We start from the raw sequence: 26,830 nt of genomic DNA on the forward strand, positions 1-26,830 counted from the left end.
GAAAATTTAAGGGTTGTTAATGAGTTTGTCTCAATCGTATGATGACCTGGATTACAGGCATTTTTAACACCTGTAACCAGTTAAACATCTCATTTTCTGATTTGGGAAGTGTACTTTGATTGGACATTTTCTGCCAATTGTATTTTTCCCCATTTGTGTCAGTACATTTCAAGAAACTATGAGTTAAGAATAACATTTTAATAAGAAGGTTGGACCCATGCCTTGAGTTTTACATTTCCTAAACTAACTATATCTTTAAAATTACTCAGAAGAAATTCTGCATTGTTCCAGAAATAGTTGCGTGGATTTTGCAATAGTAATGACAGCACAATCATCAGTATTTACTGTCCTCTTAAACTCAGAGCAACCTCTGGAATCTGCACACTTGCAACTATATATTAAAGCCCAGAAACCGCTGACAATGATTCTTCCCTTCCCTATGGGATGCACTGTTAAAGTTACACTGGAGTGTAATGACGAAGAATCAATTGAACTGCTGAAAAATTATGGTTTTAGTTTTGATGTCAACAAAAACCCTTGAAAACGTTGAATCTTGTGAGCAAGACGTAACTGAGATTTTAATAGTGTATTAAATTCATAATTCTGAATAGCCTCACTAGTCCTTAAAAAAAACTATATATTTGTGGGACACCAAACTTCTCAAATATGACAAAGAATTCAAACTTTTCAAAAATTTATATTTAAATGCTTCCTGTGATATTCCACCTTAACTCCATGTGTATTACCTAATCATTTTGTTCGCTGGAGAATTGAAATATAAAGTGAAAAAAATGTAGGTTTTCCTTTATGGCATTTTGTGTAACTCATTATTTTAAAATCTAAGAAAATAAATGAACACTATAAATGTATGAATAGTATAAAACCTGTTTATTTTCAAGACAAAGCTAAGTTTTTGGTATAACAGCTTTGACAAAAAAAATTGAGGAATCCAAATGCAGAATCAGATGTTTCTTGCCAAGGCACTCTGCTTAGATGTCATCGTAGCATTTACTGGTACTTACTGCTGTCTACCAGAATACGTGTGAATGGTCTGAACATAGATACGTTGAAATAGACTCATCAACCTCTTAAGATTGGAGTAAAAATTTGGCAGTCAGCTTTGCTTTGAACACAAAGGTATTACTGTGTTTTTATAACAAAAGATAACCAGGACCATCAAAACTGCGTTAAAACCAAGGAGGTAGACGACACAACAACGTTTATTGTAGTTCATTGCTTGTTATCTACAGCCTCGTTTTTTTACATTCATTCTTATCTGATTTTGGAAGCAATGTCCTTGAATGGTTTCAAGTGTATTGAGGCAATATTTGTTTATTGACCATGTGAATGTTATCCTGTTTTCCTGTCTGGTTACAGTCTACTATTACATGGTTTGCTTTCTCTAATTCTGCCATGAATTAAATAGCACCTCTTTATCTTTATGCTATGCTTCTGCAAATTAAACTAGTCAAATACAAAGAAAAATCATTTGGTCATACTGCTCCCTTAATAGCACAACCATCTTGTTTGTACAGAAGGTTATTTTTGTCAATATTTAATGCATGTACATGTCAACTGCATAATAGTAACAAGTGCTCAAGAAAATATAATTGCTTTGCTGGAGATAGAATAATTTGCAGAATGTGAACACCTTAAAAAAGTGACAATTTGCAAATAGGTTAATTGCTCCCTACAAAATGCTTCAATCAAGGGTCCCTATAGAAAGTTGGAATTGAAGACAGTTTACATTTCTGTACCCTCAGCATTTCTTCAAACATTGCTCGATTTGCTTTATACATATTTTCTAATCAATCTGTTCAGAGGTGTTATGACGGAGAGCTCTGGAGGAGATGGAACCTGAACCCAGGTTTTCTAGCTCAGAGGGAGGGATACTTTCACTGCCACACAAGTGCCCCTAATTGTATTTAAAAGCATATACGAACTACGTTGTACATTTAGTCATGAAAATGTAATGACCAGTGTGTTAAAGATTTGTGCACTGTTAGATTGTTAATTGTAGGTAGAAAAAACAATCTATTTTATTTGTCAAGCTGAAATTAAATAAAAGCTGACAATCAAAGGCAATATTCATTGGATTTTCATATTTCATTATAATTATGAAATGTGACTTTTAATATGAATAGCATGAATTCAGTTTTATTTAGTACAAAAGTACAGGTTTAATCTTATGTAATGCTTTTCACATCTCAAGAGTGAGATTTGTGGTCACAAAGAACGTAAAAAATTGTAAGCTCATTCAAATACATGGATGTATGTTTAAGAACCAAAATAATAATCTCATCATTAATGGGTGGACATTTGACAGGTATTATGACAACTGTAAAACAAAGGTTGCTAAAGACAGATGACACAGGGGTCAAGCAATTCTAATTTGTAATTATTAGTTGCAATTCTAGATAACTTACAGTGATTGGAGGTTGGGAAGGTCCCATAATGCCTCACTGGGGAGTCTCTTCAGCTGGTTATTTTGTAGCATTCTATTGAAAAGAGAGTTAAAATTATTATTTTGATGTCCAAAGTAAGACAAATATTTCATACCTCAGGTTTCTCTCAATTTAGATATCAAATCAAAATACAAAATTTGAATAGGCTGTTAAGGGAAAGAGAGCTTCTGAGAACATGTGAAATAAAAATTGGTTGTGGCCCATTTTTCGTCCAGTAATGATTGCATACCCGGATAAGCATTCCATACCTGGTGATCCGCAAGGTCTTCAGTACACTTGCAGAGGATCGGGGAATTACCGACAATACCCCTGGGTCTACCTACGCCATGTACAGACTTCAAGAGCTGGAATTTCAATCTGGGTTTGGGAATCTGAAATTGGAGCAAGTTCCGTATTCTGACCTTGGAGGGCATGTTGCAAACAGACCCACTTGGATTTTTGAAAGACTGATTTAACAGCAGGAAGTCTGCTGCTGTCAGATTAAGAACGTTTTCCAGTTCTGTACATTGGCCCTCCAACACTCTCATATTGCCAGCCTCACCTGGCAATTTCTGATGATTGGAGTAAAAGTGTTCAAATTGGAGTGCCCTTGGAAACAAAGCTCAACATTTTTTACAGTTAATTTTATTTTTAGCATTCATTTTATGTGAGAGATTATGCAAGTAGTTATTATTGGTATTGGAGTCCTTCACAGAAAGTAGTGCAGCCCAACCCATCTTCCATTTTCCTGATGTGAGCCCACTGTAACCTGGCAATCCACACTGCAGGCGAGATACCTCAGTAGACTGAATCTAGTCTCTGTAATTGGCTATAATATCCAGCTTAAAGGCATGTAGTCATTCCAAACCTGACTCAGCCTCTCCAAAAATGTCTTGCACTTGGTATTGTGATATCAAACTGGTACACATTTGTGCAGCAGATCCCAACTTAGACTTAACATTCAACCCAGAGGTTGCTGTCAGTTTGACGAATGCTTACAGGTTTGCTGCTATTAAAACAGCAATGTCTCAGCTATTGAAAGATCCACAAGTGCTTATCATTATGAGTGTATACCAGGGTTCCAGTGGGTACACAGCTGAGGCTGACTTGGGAGGTCTGCTGAAAATAGAAAAGACACCACAGTCCAATGAGTTCTGGAAGAGCTGCAGGCTTGGTATTCTCTCTCCTTGTACTTTCTCTCTGCCTTTGAAATCTGCTTACTTTTGAGGATATTTCATTGGTTTTTACTTTGTCGCACCAAGGGAATTTCTCCTAAGACTTGAAATCGATCAGGGAGGCTTCAAATTTAAGTTTGTTAAGTCAATCTGATCTCAGTCAAAGCAGTTGAAAAGAAACACCAAACTCAAACTCCAGATTAAATAAAGGGAAGAACAAAGTTGGGTTGGATTTGAGTTCCTGGTTGAAATAGTATTGACTCAAAGATAGTCCAACTGGATTGTCCTCAAAGTAGGCAGTCTGTCAATAAACACTGTTTAAGATTTTCCACAAAAGAATGGCAGTGTAAAATGAGGAAATCCAGCACTGAGCAATATCCTGTACTCCATTAGAGTCATAGAGATGTGCAGCACAGAAACAGACCCTCGGTCCAACTCATCCATGCCGATCAGATACCCCACTCCAATCTAGTCTCACTTACTTCCGTAGAATCTTACAATCCCTACAGTGTGGAAACAGGCCCTTTGGGCCAACAAGTCCACACCAACCCACCGAAGAGTATCCCACCTAAACCCATTCCCCATTACTATATATTTACCCCAGACTAATGCACCTAACCTACACATCCTTGAACATGATGGGCAATTCACCTGATCTGCACATCTTTGGATTGTAGGAGGAAACCAGAGCACCCGGAGTAAACCCACTCACAAATTGGGAGAACACACAAACTTCACACAGACAGTTGTCTGAGGCTGGAATTGAACGCGGGTCCCTGGCGCTGTAAGGCAGCAGTGCTAACCTCTGAGCCACCATGTTGCCCCTGGCAACTTATTCCATACACGCCATACATGCACCACCCTCTGAGTCAAGAAGTTGCCCATTAGGACCCCTTTCTTTAAATCTTTCCCCTTCACCCTAAACCTATGCCCTCTAGTTCTGGACTCCCTATCCATGCCCTCATGATTTTCCAAGTCTCTATAAGGTCACCCCTCAGCCTCAAATCTCTAGGGAAAACAGCCCCAGCCTATTCAACTTCTCCCTGCAGCTCAAATTATCCAACTCTGGCAACATAAAAATCACACAACGCCAGGGTATAGTCCAACAGGTTTATTTAGCAGCACTAGCTTTCGGAGCGCAGCTCCTTCATCCAACACAACCACCTGATAAAGGAGCAGCGCTCCGAAAGCTAGTGCTTCTAAATAAACCTGTTGGACTATACGCTGGTGTTGTGTGATTTTTATGTTGCCAGAGTTGGATAATTTGAGCTGCAGGGAGAAGTTGAATAGGCTGGGTCTGTTTTCCCTGGAGATTTGAGGTTAAGGGGTTACCTTATAGAGACTTGGAAAATCAATAAGCTGGTGTTGTGTGATTATTAACTTTGTACATCGCAGTCCAACACTGGCACCTCCAAATCATGTCCATTCTGAAGGGGAGATATACAGAAAAAATACCAGCAAATCAGAAAGTGGTTGAAAATCAAGGCGTAAATTCTGCAGAATTTATATGGATGGAAATCTGTCCAAGAGGATCATTTGCCTTTCATAGAATCAGCCTGATTTTCATTCCATCACCTTCTCTGGAGATTTTGACTATCTTTTGCTAAAGTTACATTGGGAGATCAAGAGAACACCCATTGAAATTACTGGCATATGTTTATTTCCCTTAGGGCTAATCTTCACTCTGCTATCTCAGATTTTGTAGAGATTACATAATTACAACGAATTAACTGCTTTTAAAGGTTAGAACATATTAAGGCATCACTTTCTTTGAACTTAACAAATAATTATAGAGTTATAGCGTATCAAAGAAGCAGAAAGAAGCTCAATGTCCAACATAGGATATACATTACTTTTATTATTTAAGCACAAGTTTTGTCAACACGAACCAAGCAGGAAATATGTTGAAACCATACATAAACCTGGTGCCTGTATGTCGTGGAAGGAGTGCTTTGAACATTACCTTCAAGCAACCATTTCATGGAGTTTTATCGAATGAATTTATCATAAGCTGAACTGGATCTTAATATTCTGAATTTCTACAAGACAGTTTTGTTTCACTGCAGAATCTCAGGTTTTAACTTGCTGATTTTTCAGATTGTCCTTCCTATTCTCCATTCTCAAGTCATCTTTTTCCTGATGCCATATCTGTATAAGCTAAATTCCTTCTAAGTCTATTTGCCGTAACACTGGTGCACGCCCATTACTTATAGATCCTTCTCTTCCCTCTGTTTGCCCCAGTTTGACTCTTTTTCACCTATGTCCTGATCAATTGGTCACATTGTGATGCAATGTTTCAGTTTTCTGGTTTAAAGTACTTTGCCCTGACACCTCCAATAATGCCAATGTAATGCTAATTCTCTGTCTTCATACTTTCCTATCACTATCCTAAGCTTGAGTAAATCAGTACCTTTCCCTCTCTGTCTGTTTAAGTGTTCTACAGAGAGCCCATAGAGGTACCAGTTGTTGCCTCCATACAAGCATTACCTCAATCATTCTTCTTCTCATGCTAGCTTGTGCTAGCTTTGCCAATTTGCTTCAAATCCAGCTCACCCCACTAGACCATGTTTGGACTCTGACAACAAATCAAGAATTTTCACCTCTTTCTATAGTTCCATCTAGATTGTTCATTCACAAAGTATTTGGTATTCAAAACTTGTTGTAGATGTTTGCACTGGAATCCAGTTGCTTTTAGATATTTTCTAATTAACCTGTTTCAAGATGTTATTGCACACCCCAGTTGCAGGTGGGACAGGAACCCAGGTTTCCTGGCTCAGATGTGGGGATTCTACCACTATGCCATTAAGATCATTCCACTAATGTAAACTTGTTTTACAGGTTGTTAACATTTTGTCCCTCACAAATATCTCCCCATCTTTTTATTACTCGCACCACCCAACTTGTTTCATTGATGGTGAGGTACATATCTACAACTCAACCCTTAATCTGTCCCTGTGTTTTTCAAGTACATTCTCCTTCTTTAAACACCACACTTACCCTATTCCCTTGCCATGTCTTTTGAATCAGCATCAAGGTTTCTTATTGCAATAGTCTCCCTCCTTTTCTTCCTCAGCATTTGTGCTGAGAAGCTCTTGATCCTCTTTGACTTAAATCCTCATCCCAGTTCTCTGAAGTCTTTCCACTGAATTAATTGCACTTCTTTGATTCCCAAACCTCCCCCTTCACATACATTCACAGCCTACCACTTGACCCTTGTCATCATCCATTAATTCCTATTATTTTGATCGCTGGCCAGGTTATGTCTCGACCACTTTTAAATCTAATGTTGCTGACAACATGTGGGTCTGTTTCCACTGCATGTTGTTGCCACCACAATTTTCTCCAGATATTGGTAAGTCTAAAGTCATCCTTTTACTTATAGAGCACAGAAACAGGCTCTTTGCCTACCATGTCTCCCATTATCAACACTGCATTTTTTGCCATTAATTCTCTGTTCTTCCTGGTGTTAAATGTGAATCAATCAAGAGCAGTCTCATCTCTGACGTTGTGCATGCAAGACATACATGAGAAAAGTGATCAGCTCCTTCATGGGCACCATCACAGGTGTCATCTTTTGGCCATTAAGCTGAGGCCATGCCTGCTCTCTCAGGTCAATATAAAAGATCTTATGGCATTTCAAAAAAAGAGCCAGGGAACCTGCCCCAGATGTCCTGGTCAATATTTATCCCATCTATAAATATCACATTTCTGATGTGGGAGCTTCCAGTATGCAACCCAGTGACTATATTTGCTATAAGGAAAACGTGGCAATGTTTTAAACTACTTTATTGACTGTAAGTTGCTTTGGGATGTCCTTTACTTGTGAAAGGTGCTATATTCAACTCCTATTTCTCCACATCATAGAATCACCCTAATTACTTTCCTAAAATATCATTTTCTGCCAGTTTTGAAGTCACATTGATTGGGTTTAAGTTACTTATACATTGAATATGTGACCATATCATAACTTTTGAGGTTTACTAAATTAGTGATTTGGATCAGTGTTTTGTTAATTTCTAAAGACATAGATAATTCTTGCTTTGTTGAACAAATACCCAGCGAGGTGCATGTGTTGAAATAGCTTTTAGATATGTTTAATAACTTGTTGAATGCTTAAACTAAACCAAAAATTTAATTGTTCTTTTCTTTCACACCTCTTAATTTCTACATCAAATTTATTAAATTGTCTTTTTTTTCAAATCACTCCATGCCCTCACCAAAGGCAATTTCTGTTATCTTTTCTCAGAGGTGTCTATATTCCTCAAATTCTGGCATTTTGCTCATCCCCAGCTTTAATTACTGTACCAGTGCACCACCAAGGCATTAATCTCTGTAATTCTCTTCATAATCCTCCGACTCTCTATCTCACGATTCTTCTATAAGATTCTGCTTAAAACCTCTCTGAATAAGTTTTGGTTTTCTGTCCATGTGTCTCCATATGCAACTCAGTAATGTAATTTTCTTTGCCTGTTTGTGAAGTATCTTGGAATATTTTAGTATGTTGAAGGCACTACATAAATACAGGTAGTCTTAAAAGTAACACGTTGGAAAATGGAATCACAAATGTAAATAAAATAGTCCAAAAACTTCACCAAAAATCTTATAGTTTATCTCTCAATTGCAAAGGAGGATATGATGGAAGATTTGAAATTTTAAATGCCCTGCAGATTCCAATATAGACTGAAAACATCCTTTTACTTAAATCTCCAGCTAGCTGTCCGACATCAAATAGTGGTAACAAAAATGAAAAATGCTTGTTGCTTCAATTTGGAATTGCCGAGAAACTTCTGGAGAGCAAATGTATTGTACTAAGTCAATGGTAATGAATCAAACTGAAGCACTCTTTAGTTTTTATATCAACAACAAATGTTTAAAGAAGTGAAGAATGTGTCTTTATTATTGCCAGACACAATGAAACCAGAGATGTGTCAAATTACTTTGGAAAAAGGTTTAAAAAATTTAGATAACTTGCCAATGCAGTTTTTAAGAGCCTTCCTATAATAAATTAAATTTTATTTCTGAAGTTACAATAATAGCAAACTGGAATATTCTACAAGAACACTTGCACAGTACATTGTACCTAATCGTTTAAAGTTTGGCCTTAAACACAGTTTTCCTTGAAAGCTGGGAAAAAAAAGATAAAATATATTAATTAAACAGCTTCTTTTCTGCCTCCTCTGACAGTAGTAGCTAATTCTCTCTGATGCTGAACCATAAGGATTCTTTTTTCACCAAGTACTACCAAAATGAATGAAGGTTTACTTAGCTAACAAGAAAAGTGAAATAAATGGAAAAGCTGAATTTATCCTGGGCACACTCCCTCTGGGATACCGAAACAGATTTAAGTTCACTGGAGTCCCTGCTTAAATGTTTCTGTAATTGTTTTTCTGAAGTGAATACGTCTTTATCAGTTGTGGCTTAAGTCTGAAAAGTCACTCTGTGCTATTAGCTAATGTACAGTAACTGAATCTGTTCATGCACAGAAAGCAGGTTAATAAAGTCTTTTATTCTCCATCCGTTTTGAAGGTCTCTTGATCAAAGAGCTGGAAGCTTCTAGATTTCAGGATTTGAAAGCTATTTTCTCCGAATCACTCTTTCATCTTTTTCTTTTCCTTTTGTCGCTTTACACATTTATTGCTTTCCTCACAATACAGTACTTTGTTTACTTTGCCTATCTTAACTCTGTTTACCAGTAAAACATGTACCTAAGTGAAAAAAACAAAGTTTTTATGCAAATGGTTGCAGAAAAATGTCCAGTGGAGAGCAGTTGTTTAGAAGCTTTTTTTTTAAAAAACCAGTCTCCTGTCTTTCTCTTCCTACAGCAGGAAAGGAGCAGATGATGGTGTAGCAGAAATATCACTGGACTAGTAATTCAAAGATTCCGCCTAATGCTCAGGATTCATAGGTTCATAATCCCAGCACAGTATATGTTGGAGTTTAAATTCAATTAGTAAAATCTAGAATATAAAACTAATTTTGTTCATAATGGCTGATCTACCACCATGATCTGAGCTTCGGCATTTAGTAGGGAGTTACAGTACCTAATAAATCAATACTTATGCTAGCTCCAGACACATAAGAATTAGATGTGGGGAATTTAATCCTGAAAGATCAAACACACACAGAAGAGCAGCAGACCGCCATCAGGGTGTCATGCTTCATTTCCCCAGTAAAGATGCAGCTTAACACTGTTATACCCTCAGGTGATGATGTCATGACCATGACTCTTAGAAGTAAACTGTATACTAGCTACGAGACATAACAAACAGTGACCATGAAACTATGATCGATTGTCGTAAAAATACAATCTGGTTCACTGATGTCCTTTTGGGAGAGAAATCTGCCAATCTTACCTGGTCTGGCCAATGTGTGACTCCAGACCTGCAACAACAAAACTGTTGACTTTTAACTGCCCTCTGAAGTGGCGAAACAAATCTCCCAATTCAAGGATAATTAGAGATGGGTCACAAGTGCTGGCTTTGGCAGTGATGCGTACATCCCGTGAATGAATAAAGAAAAAATATGATGGTCGACAATTTCAGATTTGGCAGTCATTTTCTTATTTCTTATCCAAACAGATATTCTTCACTGTTGGGCTTAACCGATGTGTTAACAAAATATTTCTTCTTTGTAGAGTTTTGGCTTCACACATCTGAATGTTACTAATTATGGAAATAAGTTGTTGTGAAGTAATTGTCATTGAAGGAAGTCCTCTGAAGTGCAGTAATTGGCACTTTTCATATGGACTCTTATTGTTAAGACCATGTCACTTTAAAGTACTTTGAATTATTGGTTGAAACATATACGGTCAAGATAAGATTAAAAAACAGATAGTAACTTGATAATTCTAGAGTAGAGGCAGGTATCAGTTAGAGTTAGGTCATAGTTCTCTTTCGAATGACAAATTGACTTGAAGGGCTAAGTGGTCTATTCTTTTTCCGAAGTTATTATTTTTGATGGGTCTAGTACAGAAACAATTAGGCAGGTCTTTCAGCTGCAACTTGATTTTTTTTCAGGATCTTTCATTATAATTCAAATTAAACTAATAAATGAAAATATAATTTGAAATTGCTGCGATTGGTTTGTAAACTCATGATATTATTTTATTATGACTTCTAGTAGGAACATCTCATACCTGTACATCTTTTGCAAATGAAAAATCATAATCTGGAGATATTCTTTGTTCTTTCTTTGTGTGTTTTCTTTTTGTAGAGATGTGAAAATATCTTTATAAAATTAATACTGAAGGTGTAAGATGTAAAACTGTACAAAGCAAAAATTAAAAACAACAGCGCAGATTATGAACTGCCCAGAAATATGTTCTCTTTCTCTCTTCAAGCAGTATCCTCATTCCTTGAGAGTTACTTGTCATGACTTTCCACATGTCTCTCTGCGATGATATAACTAAGAAGCAAAGAAAAGAGGCAAGAACTGACTCAACCATCATGGCCATTCAAGCTGCATTATCGGTGAAGCACTTCACTTTGACCAACTGAGCTTGCTGGTTCCCTGAACAAGCTAAGTGCGACATTGTAAGCATTTGTGTGATTAATGGGAGAAGTGTCAAAGATAAATTGGAGCACAATGAAACTAAATAATTGAGCTTCTTTTCATTTATTTCCCTTGAGAAGGCTCTTAAACTTGGAAAGAGACAACTTGCAAATCACAATTTTGTTGATCCACTAAATCTGTAAACTAATAAAACCTTAAACTCCTCAAAATAGCTGCAAACCAACAGTACCTGTCATTATAAAACATTGTCATTGTTGTGGTATCATGGGAAATTTTGCTATGTTCCAACCATATGAATTAGGCTGTTATCAATACACAAGATGAGGCAATGTTCTTTACAGGAGAAAGTGAGGACTGCAGATGCTGGAGGAAATCAGAGCTGAAAATGTGTTGCTGGAAAAGCGCAGCAGATCAGGCAGCATCCAGGGAACAGGAGAATCGACGTTTCGGGCATAAGCCCTGAAGAAGGGCTAATGTTCTTTACAGGCAACTTTTGATAATACCAACTGTATTCCATTCCAAATTTGATAACATAGAGAACAGTTTATCTGACAGAAACAAGGAAGTTAGGAAAACAAAGGGAAGTTATGAAGTTGAAAGCATACCAGTCACTTAGCTGCATTGCAGGAGCCGAGAGATGACATGCCGTTATATTCATTTACTTTACTCTGTTTGCTTCAGAACAGGCTGAAATGTTTCTTCATACATTCATGCCATAACTGATGATGCCATTGTGACCTGCCTGTAATTTCCATCAGATGGCTTGAACTGGAAGCAGCTTTGAGCTTCACAGCATGTCAGCCCAGCAAGTAAATGAAGTGGGGCACAAAGAGGCCGAAAAACGTTAAGTTCAAAGATCTTCATTATTTTTTCTTAAGCAGTAGCCTAACCCTACTTTGTCAGCATTGAGCCTCCACTGAACATCCCAATAGTTGGTCCCACCACTCACATGGTCACAGCCTCCAGGTCTCACAGGTTTCTGCCACTTCTTTCAAATGTTCTGCCAGAGAGAGGTGGAAAGTCAGCCAGCAGCATTTCATTAATACCTGGCAAGTTGAAATATTTTGGGCCTTTTTTAAGCTGGTTGAAATTTGTACTGAATTGATGTGAAATGTTGTGAATGGAGGATAAATGGATGGTTGGCCTGACACAGGTCCGATTTTTCCCATCAAATGGGAAAGGTTAAAAATACCCCCTGAAAATGTTGACTCAGTTACATTCGGAGCTATACCATCAAATAATTTCTTCAAAGAAAAGAGTAATTGTTCTGAAATATCAGTTTGAATATATCCCACTTTGGCTCAATGGAACTATATTTGTGCAATGATTTGATAATAGATTAAGCATTCAAAATGTGTTGGAAGCCAAGCTGAAATATTAGCTTAACAAAGAATATAAAGGCCATTGCTTCAAGACTGCCAACATCCTATCAATACTGCATGACATCAAAGGTACTTTTCAAACAATTGTAGATGTAGTTGATATGAAAAATGTAGAACTAATTTCTACTTGATGGCCCAACTCCAAAGAGGTTATAGGTATTTTCTATTAATGTAAAACAGAAATATACATTTGGCAAAAGCCACTTTCTGACATTGATCCAGGCAATAGAAACTCGTAAAATAGGAATTCAACTTGCAAAATAAAATGAGGAGCTCTTCATATTACCTGGCATTGTGCTCAACACAGTGAATACAAAGTGATTAGGTGGTATTTGATGTGTGATTTGCACATTTTCAGCAGTCATTAACTTTGATAAGGAATATAGTATACCTAATATTGCAATCATATAGAGGTCTTTAGCAAAAAGGCAGCTGGAATGGGATTTCTTCGAGAGGTTAGAAATTCAACATTGTGTTTGGTGTAGAGGCTTCATATTCCTGGGGTCAGTGTGTGTGTAGACTGGAATTCTTTGCCTGCTTGAGGTTAGGATTTGAGGCGAAACCTGCTATCTTTAAGTTTTGACTCAATTACATTCCCTCCCAAATTCTAATTGACTTTGTGGAGAGGGAAAAGAGGAGTGAGCCTTGTACTCATCAATTCATGGACTATATCTGTATGGATATCTGGGTAACTTCATAAATTCCACACATTATGGGCTGAATTATGTTGTGGAGTCAGGGATCCTACCTGCTTGAAGGAGACCTGACAAGAAACTGAGCTGCCTCTTATTGGAAAGGCTCAAGAAAACACAAGTCAACCAAGCAGTGGCAAGACCACAGGGGCCTGAGGCTGAAGCGCTGTCTATTCAGAGGTACCAGCCAGAGGCTGGAAGCCTCTTGTGCTCAGCAATACAACCAAGGGAGCTGTAAGTGCTACCAAAAGGAGCACCCTTCTTCTGCACCAGCTCCCCCAGTACCGCCCTCTCCAATCCAAGAGTCCAAACATTATGGAAGACGAAAACCAATAATAGGGAGGGGATGGGTTTTCATGGAGGTGTGTCGAGGGGAGAGGGTGATAGAAAAATTGGGAACAAATGTAGAGGTTGGTTCTTTCTGTTCCCACCCCTTTCCAATGTCCACTTCTTTGATCAAGGACTGTGTTTGATTCAAGGAACTCAGCCCATCCCATAAAACATGTTGGGAAAGAAGAAATATTAGTTTCCAATGTTAGGCAGATAGTCTCAGTTTCTGTACAGTTCTTTAATCATTTGAAAAACGTTGCATGATCACCATGATGCACTTTGGTCAGAAGAACATTGAACAACAATATGAAACAGTGGGTACAATTCAAAAGGGAGGGAAAGAGCTGAGGGACATGGATGTAGATGTGTACAGATCATTGAAAGTGGCAGGACAGGTGGAGAGAGCAGTAAACAGAGCTTTATTAATACGGTATAGAATACAAGAGCAAGGAGATGATGTTGAACTTTTACAAGACATTTGGTAGATCTCAGCTATAGTATTGTATACAGTTGTGGGCATCACATTATAAGAAAGATGTAAATGCATTGGAGAGAGTGCAGATGTGATATACTAGAATGATTACGGATATCAGAAACTTCAGGTGTGTGGATAGAATGAACAAGTTGGGACTGTCCTCCCTGGAGAGAAGGTGGCTGAGAAAAGATCTGATCAAGGTTTTCAAATCATGAATGGGCAGGAAAGTTTATAGAGTGAAGCTGTTTCTGCTTGTAAGAGAAACAAGAACAAAGGGACATAAATGTAAAGTGATGGGGGCAAATGAAATAAGGGTGATGTGAGAAAAACCTTTTCACACAGCAAGTAATTAGGGAATGAAATGCACTGCCTGGAAACATGCTGGGGGCAGGTTCAATTGAGATAATCAAGAGGGCATTGGACGATTATTTGGATTGAAAACGTGCACAGGAATATTGGAAAAAGGCAGGAGATTGGCACCATGTAACAGAGCCAGACTAACTAATAGAACTATTGTAGGCAAAATGAATGAAATGGCCTTCTACATTCTGTGAGCATTAATATCTTTTTCGAGAATTTATTTATGGAACTGTTATCAGGAGCTTCCTACAGGAATGTTGGTTACAACTTAATATAAAGCCAAGCTTATTCACATGTACACATTTCTTGAATCTTTTCTTTAAAACTAACAAAAGCTATTGACTCTGCTCACATTAAACAGTTTGCCTATATAAAAACAGCAAGGGCAATTAAAAGCGAGCATTCTCAAAAACATTTTCCGATGGTTTAATGTGATATCCAAACATTATTCAAATATAAGCATGGTGCACTACTCCAGTGCAAAGGATGCTCAATTCGGTCCTCCATTCTACACCTTGAGTTGAACCTGGGTGAAGATTTCAGGAGGTAATGTGAATATTTGTATTCAATATAGTAGTTGAAAAATTTTGGTGTGACCTGAATATTGATACTTACAGGACTTTCAGATTGTAGAGGCCAGCAAAAGCATGCATGGGAATCTGTGCAAGGTGATTTCCAGACAGCCGTCTGTAAGAGAAAGGAGAACATTGCCATGTGGAATTAATCTTAGCAAAATTATCCACCATGAAAATAGCTAATTGATAGCAATGGAAATACAAGTATTGATTGCCAGCTGTGTAATACTAGGAACAGGTGTACAAGTTAACCTCTAACCAGATTGTAACAAGTTACATAATATTTTAATAAATGTATGCAGTTATTCACTATTACATAACTAGTATATACTGCTGAATATTCCTGACTGAAAACATTTCAGATTACCGAGGCTGAGTAAATAACTCCAAATTCTCCACCATGCCTCCAACCTTTGAGCTGTAACTTGTGCTGCCAGATCTATTGAGTTTCTCAATTATTTCTGTTTTTGTTTCTGACTTTCAACATTCGCAGTTTCTTTTGGTTAGCAATTACACAAGGCTAAACTATTTTGAATTATTGTAGCCTTAATTGACTGGTAGCCATCCACACACTTTATAGGTAGGTACATTTTAATGGCTTTCTGTTAAAGTTCTCTGTTCACAAAAATGGTTAGCGATGGACAAGGGCATTGAATTCCAATCCAGCTAGAATCTAGATGGCTTTGTGGAACTAAAGCATTGCTGAGCTTAAATTAAAAGGAAAAATGCTATCTTGAGATTAGCACTGCTTAACTGGCAATCATGGTTGAAGTGATACTAAGATGATACTAAAATGTATTGTGCTTCACATGACAAGGAATTATGTATCCCTCACTTTGAGGAGAACAAAAAATTTACAAAACAATATAATTTTTTGAGGGGTTCTTGTGGCCCAGTAGGAACGTCCTTACCTCTGAGCCAGGGGTACCTGGGTTCCATTGCCATCTGATCCAGAGGTGAGTATCATAGCAAGTCTGAACAGGCCGTTTAAGAAATATCTAAGTATTTTAAAGGGAGAAAATTGCAAGTAGGATGTGATGTTAAAGGGTTAATTTGCTCTGCTGACCTTCAAGAAATTGGATGTCCTGGAGGTAGGGTGGTATGTTTCTCTGTCTTGCAGGTAGAATGTAAAAAAATTACACTGCCATCTCCTGCTATCAGAGTAAATTTACATTGCATCTCCAACTATTTAGAATCAATAAGGATATTGCTAACCACACCCTGCAGTTTAAAAAAAAAGATTTATATCAGATCTTGCTATTAATTAATGATCTAAATTACATTGTTTCTGGAAATAATCAAATCACTACATTATGTCTTGAGTGGCATGTGACAATGGGGGAGTGGCTGAGGGCTGCCTTGTGGGCATGACTGACTGCGATGTAAAATCTTGTATAAAGGAAGAACTGGTCCCTTTGTTCAGAGAACCTCTCTTGACACGCCTCACAAGCATTGCGAAGAGTGTTAAGTGATCCTCCAAAGCTTCTACTTGCTTAATAAGTTTTGGCTGTTTACAGAAGTTGGTGTATTGCAGTTGCATCAAGTGTGTAAGAGTCTCAAGAAAAAGAATCTAACAGGATACCCAATTCACAATATAACCCCATTTGCTATGACAACTTCCAAAGCAATTTTAGACTAAAATCACAGTTATTTACTTTAAAATTAAACTTTGAATTTATGGCTAGAATCATATCAATTAAGAATATGTTATCACCATTTAAGGTAATTTATGGGGCCAAGGTTCCTGGAGTAATGGTTGAACACAGGTTAGTTCGCTTTTGTCTCGGTAGTCATGTGCTGTCTGAGTTTCGCAAAACTACTGTGCAGACTAAAGGACAGTCATTGTCATGGTCATGTATTACTTCCTTTGCAGTATTGCACCAATTATTTTAAAGCAATTAGACACCATAACAAATATATCAATTTGATTAGCGACTCTTGATGTCATGCCGCTGGTTCTGTGAGAATTCGTTTTCTCTCTGAAGGAAATTTCAGTCACTTCAACAAATTTGTTCAATATCCAATCATGCTAACTGAACAATGTGATCTTTATCAAAGTACTGATACCTGTTGCTTGTAACTAAATTGCAGATGTACAAGTAGTACACGACAGTAATTTGCTAATGATCAATATTTTGGATGAAGTTTGCAAAAATAAATATGACTAATTACAAGATATAACATGAATATAGTTTATATTAAAATTGTATTATGAAAGTAGGATTTCATCTGAGCTAGAATATCTCAGAAAGTGACTATTACAATTTACATAAAAATGTTACATAGTCTGTCATGGAATATATTTTTATGATTGCTAGAGTTAATAAGATAATTACGTTTTAAACTGCCTGTAAACAGAATCCCCAGGAATGGCTGTTAAGATAGCTGCCAAGAGGCAGGTGACTTGTATAATTTCTGCAGAGTCTGAGATATCTCAAGTCTCCAAAATGTCCCAGATTGAATATCTGTGAGTGAATGCCTCATTTGAATGAATATGTCTAGACACAATTATTTGTGAAACTCAGATCTCCTATTGTTTATGGGTTTAACCCAAAACTCAAAATCTATACACCCCTAGAATGTCTATAGAATCCCTGAGCTTAATATTTAGTGAAGCTGGCTGCAGAAATAAATTAGTTATAAGTTTGTGTGTATGGCCACCATCTGTCTCCCATTGTGCAATAATGGCTTCAAAACCTTAAATTATTCTGTATGGCAATAAAAGTATTAATCATGTCAATACCTGCTCAAAACTCCCCTTGGATAACAAATCTTATTACCGAAAGAAACAGGGAGAAACCAGTCAGTCTGCAAATCACACAAAAAGGAGCAAAGCAGCAACATGTATAACTTAAAACTGGAGACTTTCACATCATAAAGTCTCTAACTTATTCTTTTTCACTCCCAACAGTATAGAACTGTGACCTCCTAGTAAGAAGGCAACAAATATATAACTTTGTGATTTGGTGGAATTTCTGCAGAAGAATTCTGCAATAATTCTGATATTGCATGCTTGCTAAAGGGAGGTCGAGGTGGATTCAATGCCAAGAGCTGGTGGCAACAATGGTTCAGTGTGGAGTTTGCACCTTCATCCTGTGTCTGCACAGGTTTCCTCTGGGTGCTCTGGTTTCCTCCCACAGTCCAAAGATGCCCAGGCTAGTTGGGTTGGCCATGTTAAATTGTCCATAATGTCTCGGGATGTGCAGGCTAGGTGGATTAGCAGCAGTATAGGGTAGGGGGAATAGGTTTGGGTGAGATGCTCTTTTAAGGGCAGTATGGACTTGATGGTCGAAATGATTTATCTGGAGAGCCTGGTTCAAGGTAAAGTGGGAAATGAAGTCATCATTCAAAGACATGTGGAAGCTCACCACTGATGGGGTTGACAGCAAGTGCAAGAATGAAAGGAACCCAGAGGTTCAGGAAGGCTCCTGGATTAGCAGGCTGGGCCTCAGACTCACTCTACTGAGTACACGCCACATTACCTTGGGAATCGTAAATGCACAGTGGAACTGGCTGTGACCACACCCCGAGAGTGCAGATTAAGTTTATTTTCCATCTGAGCATCAAGCTCTACGTGTGAGTGATGTGATAAGTGGCAACTGTTATTAATCAGGTACTTTGACAGTACAGGTAATCTGTGATACAAATCCTGGTCACATGAATCTTGACCATGTCTTCACTCATTGCAGGTTGATGATAGAACATTACAGCGCAGTACAGGCCCTTCGGCCCTCGATGTTAGTCATCTCTATGAAGCAGAATGCACCAACATGCTCTTACATGTAATAGAATAGTTTCATAGAAAAGTACAGCACAGAAAAGGCCTTTTGGCTCACGATGTTGTGTCGAGATTTAATCCTAAAGTAAAATACTTTAACTTAACCTATGCACCCCTCAACTCACTGCTATCCATGTTCATGTCCAGCAGTTGCTTAAATGTCCCCAATGACTCTGCTTCCACCACCACAGCTGGCAACGCATTCCCTGCATTCACAACTCTCTGCATAAAGAACCTACCTCTGACGTCTCCTCTATACCTTCCTCCTAATATCTTCAAACTATGATTTCTTGTACCAGTCAATCCTGCCCTGGGGAAAGGTCTCTGGCTATTGACTCTATTTATTCCTCTCATTATTTTGTACACCTCGATCAGGCCTCCTCTCTTCCTCCTTCTCTCCAGAGGGAAAGGTCCGAGCTTATTCAACCTTTCTTCATAAAGCAAGCCCTCCAATCCAGGCAGAATCTTGGTAAACCTTCTTTGCACCTTCTGCAAAGCCTCTGTAACTTTCCTATATTAGGGCGACCAGAACTGGACACAATATTCCATGTGTGGTCTCACCAGGGACTCGTAAAGCTGCAGCAAAACCTCACGGCTCTTAAACTCAATCCCCCTGTTAATGAAAGCCAAAACACCATATGCTTTCTTAACAACCCTATCCACTTTGGTGGAAACTTTGAGGGATCTATGTACCTGCACACCCAGATCCCTCTGTTCCTCCTCACTGCCAAGAATCCTGTCTTTAATCCTATATTCAGCATTCGAGTTCGACCTTCCAAAACGCATCACTTTGCATTTATCCAGGTTGAACTCCATCTGCCATTTCTCAGCCCAACTCTACATCCTGTCTATGTCGTGCTGCAGCCTGCAGTAGACCTCTATACTATCGACGACACCTCCAATCTTTGTGTCATCTGCAAATTTACTAACCCACCCCTCAACCTCCTCATCCAAGTCATTTATAAAAACTACAAAGAGCAGAGGCCCAAGAATAGAGCCCTGCGGGACACTACTCAACACTGTCCTCCATCTACAACCACTCTCTGCTTTCTGTCAGCCAGCCAATTCTGAATCCAGATAGCTAAATCTCCCTGTATCCCATACTTCCTGACTTTATGAATGAGCCTACCATGGGGAACCCTATCAAATGCCTTGCTGAAGTCAATATACACCACATCCACTGCTTGACCATCGTCAACCTGTCTTGACACCTGCTCAAAGAACTCAATAAGATTTGTGAGGTCGTCATGACCTGCCTCTCACAATTCCATGCTGACTGCCTTTAGTCACACTATGCTTTGCCAAATAGTCATAAATCCTATCCCTCAGAATTCTTTCCAAAACCTTGCTGACCACAGACGTAAGACTGACTGGTCTGTAATTTCCAAGGATTTCCCTATTACCCTTCTTGAAAAGAGGAACAATATTCGCCTCCTTCCAATCCTCCGGTATGACTCCTGTGGAGAGTGAGGAGGAAAATATCCTCGCCAGCGGCTTAGCAACCTCCTTTATCGCTTCCCAGAGCAGCCTAGTATAAATCTGGTTTGGCCCTGGGGACTTATCAATCTTAATGTTTTCCAAAATTTCTAGCACAAAAACTTCATCAAACTTCATCAACCTGGTCAAGACTGTATCCCAGCTCCCCTAAGTTTTCATTTACAACAAGTTCCCTTTCCTTGGTGAAAACCGAAGCAAAAAACTCATTTAGGGCTTTCCCTATCTGATACCATTCTTGAATGATATGAGTTGTGGGGGGGGCATGGGTGTTTGGAGAACAACGTTTCTCTTGTACCACCCGAGAAGGTGTTTTTATCTTCACTCCAGCTTTGCACAGTGAAGAATTGGCAAAGAACTCCTCACTGACATGCTCTTGACCTGGCGTACAGTTAATTTCTGATAGAAATTCAGCCCATAATTTCAGTATGTGAAATTATGAGGAGAGCTAACCATTTTTATTGAATTAGAGAAACAGATGTTAAGATTTTAAGACTGTACTACAACTATGTTATTGATATTAGTGCTAAGATACAGCAATGTTAATCAGAAGTCTCATTCTGGAACAAAATTGGCAGAGATTCCATCTTCCAGGGATAGTATGATCACAGCTGACTTCTACCTGTACTGTGAAAGTACCTGATTAATGCAATTGTCACTTGAAGGACCTCACATCATTCACAAGTAGAGCCTGCATGCTTAGAATGAGAAAAACCTCTTTCTTGGGGTGTTGTCACAGCCAACTCCACTGCACATTTATGATTCCATGAATATGGAAGGTAATGTGGAGTGTACTCAGTTGAGTGAGTCTCAGGTCCAGCCTGCTAAACAAGGGGCCCTTCTGAATCTCTGGGTTCCTTTCATTCTTGCACTTCCTGTCAACTCCATCCATGCTGAGCTTCCACACACTACTTTCAGTGTCATTGCAAGTGCAACATATTAAGAAATTTTGAATCCAAATGAAAATAAAATCAGATTTTAGCATCTGCAGGAGTAAAATAAATACAAATGTGTTGATTGTTTCCCACACCTATCACTTATTTCTTAAAAGTACTGAATTAGGTTCAGCATAGTAAAAGGGATCACATACTCAGTTTGCTGCAAACCAATTTAGAATAGCTTTTATTAAGGTACCTGCATGCAGTGGTCTGACTGAGGCCTGTCATGGAACCTTAGCTCCAGCTCCAGCACCAGCAGAGACCAGCTAACTCAGCACAGAGTGGGGATGTAAACTGGAACCTCCAACTCTGTATGCATTAATCCTACGTCAGGCAATACTTCACCCCACTAGTCATCAGAGAAGCTTATCTGCAAATTCTAATTGAAACAACAGGAATGCAGAGACATGACTAGTATCATGGGTATTTATATTATTAACATAAGAGATTCTCTTCAGATGACATTATTATAAGGAGATTCATATGGAGACACCTTGTTTTAAATATGTTTTCCAGAAAATGCTAATTAAAAGCAGCTCTGATAACAGCTCACATTGTATTGACTTGAGAGTATTGTCTTCCATGCTTCGGCAAAGTCGATGTCTTGTATAAAGGAATTTCACACTTCAGCCAAATAATATGGAAAATTTATTACAGTCTAAGTTTGATTGTCTGACTTTCCATTCAAAACATGAGGGATTTCATCAAATTCACCGCTTTATGTTGGTTTTCTCATCTGTTTCTCACCCCGCATGTAAAAAGTGTTTATTTCAAAGCTATCAGGAATAATTTGTCTTCGCTGTTCTATGTCACACAGTGAAATATTTGTTCAACAATGTATGCCAATATGTCACTCTCATTAACAACGCTGCTGTAGGCCACAATACCATGGAACTTTAATTCCCAATTTCATTTCACTAACAATGAAATATAATTAGGCAAATCTCCCAGTGAGGATAACCTCCTGGCAGCTTAACTCTTTGCAACATTTGGAACTTTTTTTCTGTCTTTTATTGGATGTAAAAGTAGAACTAAAAGGAACCCTGCCCGAAACTTTGCATTGCCCTGTGACCACACCCATGCGATTCACTGTAGTTTCTACTATCAGAACAAATCACTTTAATTTAATTTTGCCTCAAAGGGCGAGCTGTAAGGTGGGAGGTGGGGTTGACCCAGAATCAGGAAGAAAGGAAGTCATGGGATAAGGTACCTATTACCTTTCTAACGCATCCTAATTAAATCAAGGTTAAGGATGGTCAAAGGTTGTCTTCCTGGGTTAGAAGTCAATGACGCTTTCAATTTGCCAAATAATGGCCTCTTTTGTGTCTCAATTAACTGATAATATTCTGGTAGTAGTGAGAATGGAGCGAGGAGAGAGCAGTGAATGTCACACTGCATGAAAAGACCACCACATTAAAGCTTCTGCTGTCTGTGTGATGGGCTGCCCTCTTGATTAGGCACCCTGTAGTCACCCTCATTGAAAGACGCTCTGAGCCCACCCTCATGCCTGAACAGTCTTCTTCCCCTTGCTGGTGTCTGCCTGACTGGCCCTGGCAAGACCCTCAACCTCACCTTGATTCGGGGGACAGCTCTATACTGGCTTGTTCAATCTTCCTGAAGTTGAAGAGTAGCTATCAATTGGCTGATGACTGTTGGATTTGGTGCCTCCAACCTTAAAGAAACCAGGAAGTTGACTATTTGATTGCTACTGAAGTCTATCGAATCCTCTTAAAGTGAATTTGGTAGAGTTGCCTTCAGCATTCCATCTAGTGATGAAGTCACCACCATTGACATCAGAAGTAATCTTTAGTGGTTCCAAGTATCCAAAGCTCTTTACTAATGAATGTTAAATAATCTATTAGCTCATGCAGTCTTTCTGTAATTTTTGAAATCAAGTACACATGAACACTAAAGGAGCCCAAATTTCAGAGTTTTCTTTGGTATTTTTTCTAATGTGCTCTGTTCCTATCAAAGGTTTGTCCCCTTTGTGGACTACAAACATAAACTGTCCATTGTGTAAAATGATAGTGCACCTGCTGCCTTCCCGAATCACTCACAAAGTCTGAAGACATTCTGAGAAGATTAACGATTGACCAAGTTTGTGGCAAATTAGTGACTGGGATCATTTATAAAAGACGTATTGTGTAACATTGATGAGAACTTTCCACTTGAAAACTTACGAGAAGACTACAAATGATTTCTATTAAATTGAACACATTTGTTAAAAAAATACTGGAAACAAAGAACAGATCTTGTTATCGGAACAAACTGGTTAATATATCAAATGCAAACATTCTGCTGAATTACGTTTTACATTATTTTAAGTGAATTTATAAGTAAAACAAATAATCTTTAAATATATTACAGGGATAGCACTAAGTTAGTTCTCTAATTTATGTTATTTCAAGGAGATTTGTGGAGTTCAAGTGAGCACACTTTCATACATTCGCTACTGTGGCTGTTCTAAATGGTAAGATAATAAACCAAGGAAGCAGGTTAGGTGTGGAGATAGGATGGAAATAAATAGAAATGCTTAAACCCTGTGACTTTTATGATCATGACTACATTGGCTAAAAGAATAGTGGAAGTGGATGCAATAGTAACTTTCAAAGAGAATTTGATATGCATTTGACAAAAAATAATGGAAAGATTGTGAGAGTGAGGCTAGTTGGGTAAATCTTTCTAAAAGCAGGAACAGGAGTGATGGAATTAAAATGGAATTACTGGAAAAACTCAGCTAGAATGGTGGCATCTGTGGAGAGAAAGCAGACTTAATGAGTCAGGTCCAGTGACCCTTCATCAGAACAGAAATGATGGGTCAAGTGACTTCCTCCTTAGTCATAGAGATGTACAGCACAGAAACAGATCCTATGGTCCAACCCGTCCATGCTGACCAGATATCCCAATCCAATCTAGTCCCATGTGCCAGCACCCTGCCCATATCCCTCCAAATCCTTCCTATTCATATACCCATCCAAATGCCTTTTAAATGTTGCAATTGTACTAGCCTCCACCACTTCCTCTGACAGTTCATTCCATACATGTACCACCCTCTGCGTGAAAAAGCTGCCCCTCAGGTCTCTTTTATGTCTTTCCCCTCTTATCCTAAACCTATGCCCTCTAGTTCTGGACTCCCCAGGGAAATGTCTTTGTCCATTTATCCTATCCATGCCCCTCATGATTTTGCAAGATCACCTCTCAGCCTCCAATGCTCCAGGGAGAACAGCTCCACCCTCTTCTGCCTCTCCCTAAAGCTCAAATCCTCCAACCCTGACAACATCCTTGTAAATCTTTTCTGAACCCTTTCAAGTTTCACAACATCCTTCTGGTAGGAAGGTAACCAGAATTGCATGCAATATTCCAGCAGCGGCCTTGCCAATGTCCTGTACAGCCGCAACATGATCTCCCAAATCCTGTACTCAATACTCTGACCAATAAAGGAAAGCAGACCAAACCCTTCTTCACTATACTATCTACCTGCGACTTCACTTTCAAGGAGCAATGAACCTGCACTCCAAGGTCTCTTTGTTCAGCAACACTTACATTAAGTGTATAAGTCCTGCTAAGATTTGCTTTCCCAAAATGCAGCACCTTACATTTATCTGAATTAAACTCCAACTGCCACTTCTCATGCCATTGGCCCATCTGATCAAGATCACATTGTAATCTGAGGTAATCTTCTTCGCTGTCCACTACACCTTCAATTTTGGTGTCATCTGCAAACTTACTAACTATACCTCTTATACCCACATCCAAATCATTTATATAAATGATGAAAAAAGTGACCCAGCACTGATCCTTGTGGCACTCCACTGGTCACAAGCCTCCAGTCTGAAAAACAACCCTCCACCACCATCCTCTGTCTTCTACCTTTGAGCTAGTTCTGTATCCAAGTGGCTGGTTCTCCTTATATTCCATGAGATCTAACCTTGCTAACCAGTCTCCCATAGGGATCTTTGTCGAACACCTTACTGAAGTCCATATGGATCACATCTACCACTCTGCCCTCATCAATCCTCTTTGTTACTTCTTCAAAAAACTCATTCAAGTTTGTGAGACATGATTTCCCACACACAAAGCCATGTTGACTATCCCTAATCAGTCCTTGCCTTTCCAAATACATGTATATTCTGTCCCTCAGGATTCTCTCCAACAACTTGCCCACTATCAATGCTGAAAATGTGTTGCTGGAAAAGCACAGCAGGTCAGGCAGCATCCAAGGAACAGGAGAATCGACGTTTCGGGCATAAGCCCTTCTTCAGGCTTATGCCCGAAACGTCAATTCTCCTGTTCCTTGGATGCTGCCTGACCTGCTGCGCTTTTCCAGCAACACATTTTCAGCTCTGATCTCCAGCATCTGCAGTCCTCACTTTCTCCTGCCCACTATCAATGTCAGGCTCACGGGTCTATAGTTCCCTGGCTTGTCATTATCACCTTTCTTAAACAATGGCAGCACGTTAGCCAACTTCCAGTCTTCCGGCACCTCACCTGTGACTATCAATAATACAAATATCTCAGCAAGAGGTCCAGCAATCACTTCTATAGCTTCCCACAGAGTTCTAGGGTAGACCTGATCAGGTCCTGGGAATTTATCCACCTTTATGCATTTCCTCCTCTACAATATGAACATTTTTCAAGATGTCACCATCTATTTCCCTACAGCCTATACCTTCTATGTCCTTTTCTACAGTAAATACTGATTTAGTATCTCCCCCATTTTCTGCGGCTCCACACAAAGACCGCCTTGCTGATCTTTGAGGGGCCCGATTCTCTCCCTAGTTAACCTTTTGTCATTAATGTATTTGTAAAAACCCTTTGGATTCTCCTTAATTCTATTTTCCAAAGCTATCTCATGACCCCTTTTTGTCCTCCTGATTTCTCTCTTAAGTATACTCCTAATACTCTTCTAAGGATTCACCCGATCTATCCTGTCTATACCTGACATATGCTTCCTTCTTTTTCTTAACCAAACCCTCAATTTCTTTAGTCATCCAGCATTCGCTATACCTACTAGCCTTTTCTTTCACCCTATCAGGAATATACTTTCTCTGGACTCTCGTTATCTCATTTCTGAAGGCTTCCCATTTTCCAGTCATGCCTTTGCCTACAAACATTTGCCTCCAATCAGCTTTAGAAAGTTCTTGCCTAATTCCGTCAAAACTAGCCTTTCTCCAATTTAGAACTTCAACTTTAAAATCTGGTCTATCTTTGTCCATCACTATTTTAAATCTAATAGAATTATGGTCGCTGGCCCCAAAGTGCTCCCCCACTGACACCTCAGTCACCTGCCCTGCTTTATTTCCCAAGTGTAGGTCAAGTTTTGCACCTTCTCGAGTAGGTACATCCACATATTGATTCAGAAAATTTTCTTGTACACACTTAACAAATTTCCCTCCCTCTAAACCCTTAAACACTATGGCAGTCCCAGTCTATGTTTGGAAAGTTAAAATCTCCTACCATAACCACCCTATTATTCTTACAGATAACTGTGATCTCCTTACAATTTTGTTTCTCAATTTCCCTCTGACTATTAGGGGGTCTATAATACAATTCCAATAAGGTGATCATCCCTTTCTTATTTCTCAGTTCCACCCAAATAACTTCCCTGGATGTATTTCTGGGAATATCCTCCCTGAGTACAGTTGTAATGCTATCCCCTATCAAAAACGCCACTC

The 26,830-nt window shown here is 38.8% G+C and overlaps 1 protein-coding gene across 6 annotated transcripts in view; it reads right to left on the minus strand.

Moving 5' to 3' along the window:
• The window catches only part of LOC122563226 (leucine-rich repeat-containing G-protein coupled receptor 6), a 255,999-nt gene that overhangs the window by 98,712 nt on the left and 130,457 nt on the right, over positions 1–26,830 (minus strand). For 5 of the 6 annotated variants that reach the window (XM_043716816.1, XM_043716819.1, XM_043716817.1 and 2 more), the window contains 2 exons: positions 14,986–15,057; positions 2,427–2,498 (listed from right to left, as the gene is read on the minus strand). In XM_043716816.1, the coding sequence (XP_043572751.1) occupies positions 2,427–2,498; positions 14,986–15,057 (144 nt within the window). Of the gene's footprint in view, positions 1–2,426; positions 2,499–14,985; positions 15,058–24,182; positions 24,187–26,830 lie in introns of those variants that run through there. The other variant, XM_043716821.1, reaches the window with a different exon arrangement.

Source organism: Chiloscyllium plagiosum, chromosome 26 (genome assembly GCF_004010195.1).
Source record: "Chiloscyllium plagiosum isolate BGI_BamShark_2017 chromosome 26, ASM401019v2, whole genome shotgun sequence".
Lineage (NCBI taxonomy): Eukaryota > Metazoa > Chordata > Chondrichthyes > Orectolobiformes > Hemiscylliidae > Chiloscyllium > Chiloscyllium plagiosum.